Here is a 12,776-nt window from a genome sequence, read left to right as displayed (position 1 = left end):
CGGAAACACAAGTCACTCAAGAAACCATATATTGATAATAGTACCAACAGTCAGCATAACACTCGATATCTATTGCTGAGGAGGAGGGCAATTGGAAGCTATAGTGAGGACTAGGTTCTTCGAAACCGGTTGACCGGCTGAATACATCCCCGGTAGTCTTCCATAAGTGCACCCACTCACCGCTGTCGAGGAAGCTCCCTCGGTCAAGAGATTAATTGGGTCTGGATAGAATCGCTTTGAGCTGGAATATAAGTCCTTTTTTGTCTCTCTCTTCAGGCCTTGCTAGACGACCAATTGCACAATAATATATGGAGCTTCATTTATCGCGATTGAGACGATGAATGCATGGAGCTTCATTTATCGCGATTGAGACGATGAATGCTCGGTCTGTAACTCTCCACCGAGCCTTTGTATTCCTCGAACTCGGTTTCACTGGGAACGGGCACCGAACTGGGCGCGAAACACTGGGGAGAAGCCCCTTCGGAGACACTTGGCGCCTCCTCGGAGAAGCTATGTGCATGTTGAGCTCGGAGACGTCCTTTTCATCGGCTTCCCTCCGATGGCGTGACCTCAACTGACTTCGACCCCGGCCACATCATCGCAAACGCCAGACTTGTAATATTCACCTTCACAAATTTATATGGAGTGCTTCAAGGGATGAATGTGAAAGTCTAGCTAAGCAAGTCCACTCGTTGATCACCCTTGTCGAACAGCCGATGCGCTTCGAACTTGAGGCAAAGTTTCTACAAGCCCTCACAAGTGCAGAGGGGGTTAGCTGATATAGTGATACTTTGCTGCGCCATACCTTCGGCAGTCCTCATTCTGACTGATATCAGATGCCCAGGCTTCTGGGCCTGCATAATCCAAGATCCAGCAACGTTTAGCTCAGTTTTGCGAAGTGTGCAAATTCATGATCATGCAAACTATCCAAACAATTGAATCAAACTTGTGTAAAAACCCCGGGGAAGGAAGAAAAGGTACCACCCGACTACACAATCGTAGCGGGCATCAACTCTCCCCCGGAGAGGCATAACACCAGGCCATAACAACTTGGAGTACATAAACTCTGAGTAGCAGTTGAGACATCTCGCTACCAGTTGTGATGCATTGGATGACTTCCCGTCGAGTCTGAGAGCCTCCCAGATCTCAATTTACACACCCAAATTCTTAATTTTTGACAAAAAGAGAAGTGTTTTCCCAACCCTACAATTTATTGATTTCATGTGCACTGGTTGATTTTTTGATAGGTGTTTTAATTTAGGATTTAGAGGGGCATCTAGAGCTCTCTAAATGACGACGGGAAGTCATCCATTGGACGCTACTGCTATGTGATCATGTATGATTTCGATGAGCATTTGGGGAAAAACTTTCAAGCTTATTTAGTTGGATAAAGCTTGAATAGTTGCTTCCGCCATGCAGACGGCATCTATGAGCGTGTGCACAGCCAGACCAACATGGTCTATCAATACAGAAAACAAAGATTCAAGGGAATTTTCGGATGAACAATCATCAAGCAGAGGAGTAGTAGGGATTACACAAATTTTCAACCAAGAAAATGTGCGATGAAATTCGTCGCAAATCACCTGGCTTAACTGCTTATAATGTGTCAAATCGCGAGGAAGATCTCCACGGCGGTCGTGTCTTTCGTACATCCATATCAAATCAAACGTGAAGTCCTCCAGGGAAAAACGAAGTTCGGTGATTCTGAATTCCAATCGGTCAAATTCATCCGAATTTATGCTTGGGTCGATTGTGAATGGTGGCTTGTTGGTTGGGTTTCTGGCGAATTTGTTGAAAAAGATCCGTATTAACTTGACGATTGACAACACCGAGTTGACAAGTTCGGCCGTGAGTGATCGGAGTGAGATGGATTGAGATGAGCTCTCCGTCCGAGCCGAACAGAGCTTATCAATACATTCTGTGAGATTCTCAACACACTCTTGACAATGGTCTTGAAGAAAATTGAAATCAGATCGCTTGGATGAAAGAATGGTGGTATTGATGAACTCAATTGATTCAGCCAGTGCCTCAATCATTCTCTCCTTGCAACAATCTAGCCTCTGTCCATCCTCCCAACCAAATCGAACGAACTCGGATAGGATCAAAAACTTTATCGAACTGATAAAAAGGTATCTGGCATGGTCTTGTAGTAACTGGTCTATATGGCTGACAAGATGCTTTGCTTTGAATTGTTTTAAATCTTCTAGATGACCGTCGTTTTCTTCCATTTCGGGTGAATCATGAGCAATCCGAGCGATGGAGTGGACGAAGGTACTGATTTCATCCAAGATCGGACTAAGCCTTGAGAGGATCTCTAGGGTATCAAGAAGGTTCGGAGCTGAGTTACTTTTTTCCGAATCGGTCACGCCTAGTGATGCCAGCAGGTCGCATAATTGTTGGCGAAATGAGGGTAGAACTCGCGTTTGAATATCGTTTAGCTGATTGCTTAGTGCGTATATCTCGAAGATCGTCAGCTCTGGCTGGTTGAACTCCATCGAGACATCGTAGTCAACAATTATCGGCTGATATCGTGTGGACAGGGATTCTAACTGTTGGATGACAAGACCTGTGATCCGCAATTGAGGGAGGCAGTCAGCTCAAGATCTTTGGACCTTAATTAGGAAATTTGACGGGGACAACTTTGTACTTGCCGATGGTTGTTTGGTCAGATTGAGGATTCATTCTCAACTCGTCTGAGTCAGTCTGAGTGATTTCCAGCGAGTCCTAGGTGAATCCCAGCGAGTCCTAGGTGAATCCCAGCGAGTCCTAGGTGAATCCCAGCGAGTCCTAGGTGAATCCCAGCGAGAGTGCGAATGAGTCCGGGATGGGTCCAACTGAGTCCGGCTGATTGTTCTGGAACTTGAAGCCGAGCGCAGGGAGCGTAGCGCGAAGTGGGCTATTTAAAGAGGACCAGGGCCGGCTTGGAGTCGTGAAGGGGCTCTTCCAGAGTGCAGGGGACACAGCAGGAGGGTGAGTTTGAAGATGAAGTGTCAGCAAGGGCAATTGGCGCGAGTTCTAATCGAGGAAAGCATGAGATGAGACACAGGCTGAGAAGAGTGATTTCATGTTTATATAGAAGGTTATTCTGATTGTATCCGTCCAGAGACTGTCAATCAAAGGAAGAAGCAGTACATGGCTGTGATGGATAGGCAAAGAGAGGCAATCATAAGGAGAAAGGGATTAGACAAAGGCAGCTGTTGAAAGCTGAAGAGTTCAGACTAGCGCGAGTCCTTAGCGTTCGAGTTGATCTAGGGTCACGACAGAGTTTTCTCCATTGACGAACATGTATGAAGGGAAAAGGCAGGTTCTTCGCGCTCCCGCCCGGTCCAGCAGGGCCGGCATGCGGACTCGTGCATTCGCCCGCCTCGCGCCCGGGGCGGACTCGAGTCTCATGCGGGGCGCGCCCTCCGGCTTCGGAACATTTGTCTTGCATCCCAAAACCTCCAGACCGGTGAATCCGGACAACAAGGAAAAGATTGTATGTATTACTTCTGGACAAAGGGAGGCGCAGATATTTCCTTGGGGGTCTCGGTCTACTTTCATAGGTCATGAGCCATGAGCTTTGTCCTGATGGTTAATCTTCTATGGAAATATGAAAACGATCCCCGATGTCTTCTTCCGGTCGAAGAGCTGACAATATGGAACTCGATCGAAGGTTTTCCGGGCAAACCCCCACGCACAGAAAGGAGAGCGTGGTTTTGGTTCGCCACAAGGTGATCGAGTGGTCGATCCATCAGGTCTTGCGTGTCTGGCCACATTCATTTCAAAGGACGCCGAAGTTTTGACTTTGATCGTCACAGAGGGACCAGTCGAGGCCCTACACACCTGCTAGCGTCAAGAGCAGAGCGACGGGGCCGATGAGGGAAGCTGGGAGACACCTTGCGAGCCAAGAATAAACGAGGCTTTAATCGGCACTCAGCACAGGTTGGGCATTCGATTGGGCCACCAACTCGGTCTTCCTCGTCTGGAGACATCCATCCTGGCAAATGGCCTGGTGGCGTCTTTCTCTGCCTCCAACACGATTAATCAAGTCCGACCAGAGCATAGCGTTCCTCCTCTCCCTGATAGCAGCCAGCACTCTTTCCAAGTATCCCCCCACTTTGGCCAGCTGCCGTGGATTCTTGAAAGGGTTTTGCAAAAAAGATGCCTGCAATCGGATCCTTCTTCCAGCTCTTCTCCTCCTCCGACAAGACGGCTCGTGGCAACCAGGCTCCAGGCCCATCAAATAGCCAAAGCCAGCGGAAGGATCCCAATAATAATAGCAGCAACAATGAAGACCTGCTGCTCATCAAGCTCAGAGACCAGCATGCCACCCTGCCATCACCGCCATCTGACGGCGGCCATCCGGCTCAGGCCAGCCAGCAGCAACGCGCCCGGCTGAGGTCGATCCTCTCCTCGCTCTCCTCCTCCAGCCCTCGGACCAACTCGATCCTCGTACACCCGGATCCAATCAGAATCGCACTCCAGCCGAGCCACAAAGACAACCATCACCAGACGGCCCACGAAGACTCAGCTGTCACCCAAGCCAACCCCTCACTCCAACCGTCATCAGACATCTCCAGCGCCCTGTCCAGAGCCCTCTCCACCACGCTCTCCAGATCATTCAGCCGGACGCCTGCGGCGAGCTCAGCCAACCCTCTCAAGAAATGGCTGGGCTCGAAGCATCCGCCCGGTCCGTCGACCGCTGCCGCCCAGAACAGTCATCCTCCTCCGCCGGCGGCTGCCCAGCGTCACCAGTCGATCCTCCTCAAGAAGAAGAAGTCGACCCCGACCGGCCAGCCCGAGCTGCTCGGGATCGGCTCGGCCGACCACCACCAGCCGATGAAAAAACACCCCACATCCACCTCCTTCCTCAACCTGATCACCAAGAAACAGCAGCAGACCTGCAAAGCCGTCGATCCTAATGAGATCCGCCCGGTCGATCATCTGCCCCATCTCGCGAATAGCCTCGTCATGAAATCCAGAAGCCATTCGATCGTCCAGGCCGACCGCGCCCACCTCCGGGCCGTCCCCAAGATTTTGACTGCCGCTGCCAGGAATAGTGAGCACCGGGCGGACTGAGAATGACTCATCATCCTCCAAAGCTGAAAACCGCTCTCCTCTGACTCCCCCAGACGAGCAGCAGCCGCAGCTGTCCCAGGAACGGGCCCCCCATCATCTCCTCCTGCTACCAGACCCGGCCACCCACCAGGCGCCTCCTCCACTGCCTCACCCATCTCCGCCTCCTCAACCTCAACCTCTGCGTGCCCAGTCTTCCTTCTACTTCAACCATCACCTGCCTGACAACCGCGATCCTGCTCAGATCAACCTGCCCGAAAGTCAGTCTTCCTTCTTTTCCACTAACTGCCCCCTCCCTCCTTCCGTATCCCTCTCCCTCACATCCCAGCCCTTCTCTCTCTTCATTATTTTCTTTGCATCATCCATACACCGAAAAACCAATCCACCGTCATGATATCGAAGTTCATGAGGATATCAGTTATACGTCTCTTTTTTTTTTCAAATCTTTGACTCCACCAGAGTGGTTCCTGAGTGCCACCTTTCAGGGGAAATATCCATTCAGGGTTTGCCGAAAACCGGCATCGCTGTGGACCTAACATTGGGCGATGATTTGCCTTTTCACAACCGTATTCATCATTTCCTGGCTGCTTTTGAGTACTATTGGTGTGTGAGTATTCATTCAAGTTGATGGGGTGTGCCCACGTCAGGTTCCCTGTTTGAGGAGAGGGGGAGCCCCTTGTTTCCTCGAAATGCTGTGTCATTCCTTGCGATTGATGCGAGATGGGCGAGCAGAGAAGTGTAGTTGGGTTCCGCTGCGCGCACCCAGGTTTCATCTTCGATCGGCACATCTATATGACGTCGCGGAGCAATGTTTATTGTCTCCGGTTTCTTGGTTCCTGTTTATGAACACCACTCCTTGAGAGATGAAATCCTTGGAAGCTCAACGGCGTGTGCTAGAATGGTCTCAGGAGGACGGAGTTGTTGATGTATGTATTTACTTAATATATGAGTTTTAGATGAGCTAAAGGATGCAGAGCCCTCCAGATGAGAATTGTTGTTGCAGGGCTTGACAGTCCAGCGGGGTTTCTTTTGTTGGCCAAATCCGAACCACACCCTCTTCCCTCGGAAGTGCTCCATGGTTTTCTTCCATCCATCCCTCAGCTCGTATCCAACATTTTTACCCAAGACTCCTGTCGCTACACCCTGCTTGCTATCGATCGTCTCCATCGGAAGTTCTGGTGAACAGCCTTTTGGGCGTGTTCGGGCAAGACCTTGGATTCGGCGCTGTTGCTACTTTTTTTCTTAATCTCTCGAAGCTTATATTATTACGCCCTGGAAACTGCCTGATCGCTCGCTAGCCGTCCAGCCACCCATACCAGCGCGCTGGTAGCACATTCATCCACACTACGCCGGTGGTTTGGAAATCCAGCCTATCGTATCTTAGCCTTGCCTGTATTCGTCCTCGTCTCCTTTTCTGCCCTCGTTCAATCGTCGTCGTTCATTACGACCGGGGGAAGTTCGCAGATAACCATTGGTAACGAGTGTCGGAGTAGCTGGCTGGGATTTGAACAGCTCTGAAACCGGGAGCCCAAACCCACTCCGTCTCGTCCTAGCTACGAATAAAACCACCACCTACCTCCCAAGAATATCATTTATAACAATCTCCCACTCTCTCAAGCCATATCACACACCATATAACACAGTACAGCGCCCACCCAGCCCAGATATAAATCGAGTACTGCTCCCAGCGAACAGGCCGCTTTCCTTCCCCGGCGCTGCTTCCCACTTCCCCTCCTCCCGCGATCCTCGTCCCCGCTCCCTCCTCCCCTCAACCACCCCCAGCAAAGATGTCGGCCTTCGACCCCTTGACCGTCAACCAAGCCGACCTGTCCTTCAACCATCCTCCACCCCCCAAGTATGCGCCTCCTGCTGCTGCTGACCTGCCCACTCTTGTCTCCCCCATCGTCCAACCTCCGCTCCCGCTCCCGCCGGCCACCCACCTGGCTCACCCGTCAACCGCAACCACCCCCCCCGCCGCCGCCCATCAACTCCATCCGAACCAACAACTCCTGCACCACCACCACCAACAACACCAACATTCCCAACTCCTCCAACAACAACAACTCCAACAATACCAACAACACCAACACCAACAACACGAACTGCTCAAACAACAACAACAACAACTCCAACAACAACAACAACAAATCAAACAACAACAACACGAACTCCTCCTGCAACAACAACAACATCAAACCAACCCACATTTCCCCACATCCTCCCCAATACCTGTTTCGTCCGCCCTAGAATCCAACCCCAGCACCGAATCTCAAGCCTCCGACCCGACCAAAAATGCTCGCAAGACCAGCTCGCGCTATGCTCTCGCCGACTTCGATCTCATACGGACGCTTGGAACCGGATCCTTCGGCCGAGTCCACCTTTCGAAATCTCGCCATAACGGCAGAGGCTACGCGATCAAGGTAAGCTTGCTTTCAAGCCACTCCTTCCTCACTGGGTCATCGTACCAACACTTCTCCTCCCACAGGTCTTGAATAAAAAGCGCGTCGTCGGTCTCAAACAAGTCGAACATACAAACTCCGAGCGGCAGATGTTGGCCGCCGTCCGGCATCCTTTTCTCGTCAATCTCTGGGGGACCTTTGCGGATTCCTACAACCTCTACATGGTTATGGTACGCTTGCTACATCCCTCCACCACGCCTCCCCTTATTTTAGCCTTCGAAACTTATGCTCGGATTGTATTTTACAGGACTTTGTATCTGGTGGCGAATTGTTCAATCTCTTGCGTAAGAGTCAGGTACATATCATGAACTTATCGCGGGATGCAGGCAGACGTAGCTAACGCTGATTTTGATCGACCTGCAGAGATTTCCGGACCCGGTCGCCAAGTTCTTTGGAGCCGAGGTAGCGCTGGCACTGGACTACTTGCACTGTCTGGATATAGTCTATCGGGACTTGAAGCCGGAGAACATCTTACTAGGCTCGGACGGACACATCAAGATCACTGATTTCGGCTTCGCTAAACTGGTGCCCGATATCACCTGGACGCTCTGCGGGACGCCCGATTACCTCGCCCCTGAAATCGTGCAATCGAAGGGATACAACAAGAGTGTGGATTGGTATGCCCTAGGGGTCTTGATCTTCGAAATGCTTGCCGGCTACCCGCCCTTCTACTGCGAAGGTACGTCATTTCGATCTTCAACTCTAACGAGTCGATCAGGGACTGATCAGTTGTTGATCACACAGAGGAGAGTCCGATGAGGCTGTACGAGAAGATCATTGCCGGAAAAGTCCGATACCCGTCATACTTCAATCCGTCTGCCAAAGACCTCCTGAAGTCGCTCTTGACCTCCGATCTCTCGAAGCGCTTCGGGAACCTGGCCAACGGCTCCCGGGACATCTTCCACCATGCCTGGTTTGCTGAAGTCGACTGGGAACGGCTCTACCGCAAGCAGATCCCGGCCCCGTATGTCCCCCGGGTCAGCTCCGAATGGGACGCTTCCAACTTCGACCATTATGATGAGGCCTCCTTGGAGGAGTACGGCAAGGTCGGAGAAGACCCCTATGGTCATCTCTTCCCTGGCTTTTGAAAACAAAAAACAAAACCCTCCTTTTTTGTTTTTATTCTCTCTTTTTTCGTGATCGTTCATTTTTAGCAACACATTCCACTCTCTCCCCCTCTTTACACACTTCCTTCACCTAATCTTGAAAAAATAGATTTTCCCCCATAACTCACAAAGGCAACTTTTTTCCCTTCAATTCATCTTCGCTTGTTATGTACTAAAGAACCCCCCCCCCCCCCCCCCCCCCCCCCCCCCCCCCCCCCCGATGACTGGTTTGGTATACATACAATAAATATGTCGGATTGGATCTTTCTCTTCGTATTCACCTTGTCCCCCCTCTCTGCTCACCCTCACCCTTTCCCTTTTTTTTTGGCCCACACATGGAGACGGGTTTTTTGTTTTGGATCGTTCCTATACTTTTCTTTTTGCTTCTTTCGTTACTCAACAGATTAAAGAAGAATATCCTTCTTTTATGGCTTTATCGTATGTGAATACATTGTTATGAAATTTCCAGCAGTGATAGTATTACACGTGTGTCACCAGGAAAAAAAAGTAGTCACTTGATGGCAAGTGACATGACACAGCTTTGTTTTCAGCTCCAACACTGCTCCAATGCTGCTCCTCTCCACCAGCACATCTCAGGCTCACATTACAGGTGTCAGGATCAAAGCACTCAATGTGACAAAACCAGATGATGCTCAGCTTTGGCCCTGGCCCAGCTGATGTTCAGCTTTTACCCTGGCTCAGCTGATGCTCAGTTGTTTCCCTGGCCCAGCTGATGCTCAGCTTTAGCACCGGCCACCTGATGATCATCTTTGGACCTGGCACAGCTGATGCTCAGCCTTGGCTGTGGCTCAGCTGATGCTCAGCTTTGGCCCTAGCCTAGCTGATTTTCAGCTCTGGTTCTGTCCAAGCTGATTACCATCTTTTTTTCTGGCCTGGCTCAGCTGATACTCAGAAAGCTGAGAATCAGCTGGCCAGCTGGCCCAGTACTTGGTCAAAGATGAGCATCAGCTGGGACAGGAATAGGAAAAGGCTGAGCAAGGACTGCTACAAAGCTGAGCGTCAGCTGCGCCAGGACTAGTACAACGCTGAGCATCACCTGAGTCAAAAGGCTTTATTCCAATTCTGAGAGTGAGCTGCCTGAAAAAGCTGAGTATGAGCTGGGCAAAAAAGCTGAGTATGAGCTGGGTACCAAAGGACAGAACTGAGGATCAGTTGGGCTCATCAAAAACTGAACAGGACCTCCTTGGTAAATTTTGGAAGTTGAGGAGATGGCTGGGAAATTGGGGTAGATAGTGGATAGATATTGGATAGATGGTGGGTAGCTGGCTGGAGCTGGTGTGATGTCACTTGTCATCAACTGAATATTTTATTTTCCTGGTGTGTGCATGTGTCTACACCACGGGTGCAAAAAGATATTCCGAAGCCGGATGGAATCCGGCTTGGAAATATTTTCCAGTTCATTCAGAACGGACGTCGCCAGGAACGAGTCACAGCATCCGCGTTTGTGATATTTTGAGAATATCTCAGAAACCACTCTGAGTGGTTTCTGGAATATTTTGCATAAATTTAGGAAATATTTTCCGGGATATTTCCCCCCAAATATATTGAAAATATCTCAGAAACCACTCAGGGCCCAATTATAAACACTTATTGGAATTTTATTGAAAAAAAATCCAAATTCATTCGAATTTTTTTTTGTCTTATTTTTTTTTATGTACAGATTCCAAAATAGCCCAAATGACCTCGAGGAGGTCATTTGGGATCAAAAAAATTCAAATTTTTGTTATCGAAACGACTTACAGGCATACAGTACATGTATGCAAGACTGTACCGCACTAATCCAACGGTAGAACTTTAGTTGTACCGTTGGTCAGCAATACACAGCCGCAGGCAGTTGAGATTTGGCAACAGCCCCGCCGCCGGATGCATTTCCAACCAGGATCCATCCCGCCATACCTACCCGATCCAATCTCAGGGATCCCGAAAATAACACAACGGCAATGAACGCTTCAAACGGCCTACCCTTTGGCCACCAACCATCTTCCCCAGGGTTATTACCCGCCGACAAACCTTGGGGGTCTCAATCAACTCATACCCAGCCTTGCAACCGACTTGGCCGCGAGTCTCCCTAACCCGCAGGCCCCACTTCCTGCCCTAGCAACACCAGCAGCACCTCCAGCAACTGTGCCAGCTGCGCTTGGCGCCGGACCCAAGAAGGCGGGCGCGTGAAGGCGGTCCGGCCTGCGCGTACATAGATTTGTTCTGGGATTTTCTGGAGTCGCTGCCATTGCCACATGGCAGGTATCCGGTTGTCATTCCAAGGCTCCCAGCGATTGGGCCTCTTGAAGGCGGTCCGGCCAGCGTGTACGTAGATTTCTTCTGGGATTTGCTGGAGTCTCTGCCATTGCCACATGGCATACATATGAATAGGAGTGGCGTCAAGGGGAGGAGGGATCATTTGCAGCAATTTGGTCAGGTGAGGCCGTGCGGTTGTGGTTATGGCACTGGTTGGGCGGGGGGGGCGGAACAGGCGGTGTCAGCCAGGAATTTGGAATTCCTGCTATGTGGCCGCAGGTTTATAATTGTACATAATTATTGAGGCTTTATTGAAACATTTTTGGGCCTGTATTTGCCACAAAAAGTTAAGGGTTTTTTTTTTGAATCAAGTTTGGAATAATTTACAATAAAACTTCAATAACCGTTTATAATTGGGCCCTCAGAGTGGTTTTTACAATTTTTTTGAAGATATTCTTGATGAGAAAACCAAAATTTTTGGGAAAATATCTCGAATCCCACCACATATCCAGGAAAATATTTTGTTAACCAAGTTTTATCTCACAAAATATTCTATTAAACCATTTTTATAATGCAAAATATTCCGATATCCACATTTTGTTGGACAAAATATTCATGAGAACCAAATTTATTGCTCACAATATTTTGCTGCCTCAATTTTATCGAGTGAAATATTTTCAAAACTGCCCTGGATTTCATAATATTTTCAAAAATATTACACATATCAATCCGGCATCATCCCAACGGGAAGCCCGGATTATTTTCATTGCAAGCAAGAAAATAGAAAGAACAACAGAAAAGATATATACTAGAATAAAAGGGGAGATCGGGACATGTACGGTATCATGATTTCAGCATCACTAAGGCTTGGAAAGCATGACTTGGCACATGGATACTTGCGCGAAATGCAGTCGTCAGGTATCCGGCCAAACCTGGTGATCTACTCGATGCTGACAACCACATACGCCGCATATGCATCCTCGAGCACCCAAATTCAAGGCCGAGCTGAAGGCGAAGAGGATGAGGAAGAGAGGCAGGAGGATGGGGTGCGTGTGGCCTACGAAATGGCGGACCGGTTCAAACGCAAGCTTTTGGGTAATGAGGTGGATGGCGAAGTCAGCCAGAAGCCGCCTACCGAAAGAGCCACCTGGGGAGAGCGGCCGCTGATGCGGAAGAAACTCTTACATTGACTACTGGGCCCAATCATTCAATCCTATGCCAAGTCTGCCCGACCGGCCAAAGCACTTGAGATGTTTCGCGAGTTGGTGTCTTCTCTTGGCGCCGAGTCCGGTATTGTCTCTAGTGACGGTAAACCGATCGATTTGGATATCTTCACCATGTTGATGGATGGCTACCGTCGAGCACAAGATCCGGTGGGTGTGATGGAAGTCTGGAGGGAGATCTTCCGATTGGCCACTGAGAATAATCAATCGCAAGATGCGAGCGAGCAATTGATTGGCAAAGTTATCAGTCTGACCAAGAATGATGGACTTCCAGCTGGCGGTACCGGCAACAATAATACCTTGGAGCCACCCAGGAGATCGACTGCTGAACAGCGCCACAGACGAAAAGCTAACAAACTTGGTTCCAACATGCCAGCGCCCCGCCGACTGAGCTAAGATCTTATCGGCAGCGCGCAATTTTTTGCCGTCAGCCTTACCGTGTAACACTCAAATATGCTTCTCGGCTAGTCGGGCAAAGCCCATCATGGAACCCCAGTTGGTACATCAGCAAACAGCGACTGCATTCACAGAAGAAAGAAGAAAAGTAACAGACCCGAGTGATGGATGAGTTGTGGGGAGTGTTTCGCAGGGGAGCAACTTGAGATGGGGAGGATAAAGCAGAGGACTTGGAGGGATGTGCGATGAAGCAGCCTGCCTGACAGAAGTTGAGTGAT

General features: G+C 49.7%; 3 protein-coding genes across 3 annotated transcripts; 2 read left to right on the top strand and 1 right to left on the bottom strand.

The window, feature by feature from the left end:
* Positions 1-1,379: 1,379 nt before the first annotated feature.
* On the bottom strand, positions 1,380-2,682 carry PtA15_4A203 (uncharacterized protein; the record flags this gene model as incomplete). The annotated part of the gene is made up of 3 exons (XM_053168064.1): positions 1,380-1,459; positions 1,538-2,566; positions 2,652-2,682. 3 exons carry the CDS (start codon positions 2,680-2,682, stop codon positions 1,380-1,382), a joined length of 1,140 nt encoding a protein of 379 aa, XP_053019310.1.
* Positions 2,683-4,143: 1,461 nt separating this feature from the next.
* PtA15_4A202 (uncharacterized protein) lies at positions 4,144-8,605 on the top strand (the record flags this gene model as incomplete). The annotated part of the gene is made up of 7 exons (XM_053168063.1): positions 4,144-5,041; positions 5,115-5,318; positions 7,306-7,478; positions 7,544-7,687; positions 7,765-7,812; positions 7,881-8,196; positions 8,262-8,605. The coding sequence occupies 7 exons, from the start codon at positions 4,144-4,146 to the stop codon at positions 8,603-8,605; spliced, it is 2,127 nt and encodes a 708-aa protein (XP_053019309.1).
* A 3,107-nt stretch (positions 8,606-11,712) lies between these two features.
* PtA15_4A201 (uncharacterized protein) lies at positions 11,713-12,498 on the top strand (the record flags this gene model as incomplete). Its single annotated transcript, XM_053168062.1, has 2 exons — positions 11,713-11,994; positions 12,103-12,498. The coding sequence occupies 2 exons, from the start codon at positions 11,713-11,715 to the stop codon at positions 12,496-12,498; spliced, it is 678 nt and encodes a 225-aa protein (XP_053019308.1).
* Positions 12,499-12,776: the final 278 nt, after the last annotated feature.

The sequence above is a fragment of the Puccinia triticina genome, chromosome 4A (assembly GCF_026914185.1).
Source record: "Puccinia triticina chromosome 4A, complete sequence".
NCBI classification, from domain to species: domain Eukaryota; kingdom Fungi; phylum Basidiomycota; class Pucciniomycetes; order Pucciniales; family Pucciniaceae; genus Puccinia; species Puccinia triticina.
The sequence above is the reverse complement of the archived record's forward strand: the minus strand, read 5'-3'. Positions and strand labels throughout refer to the sequence as shown.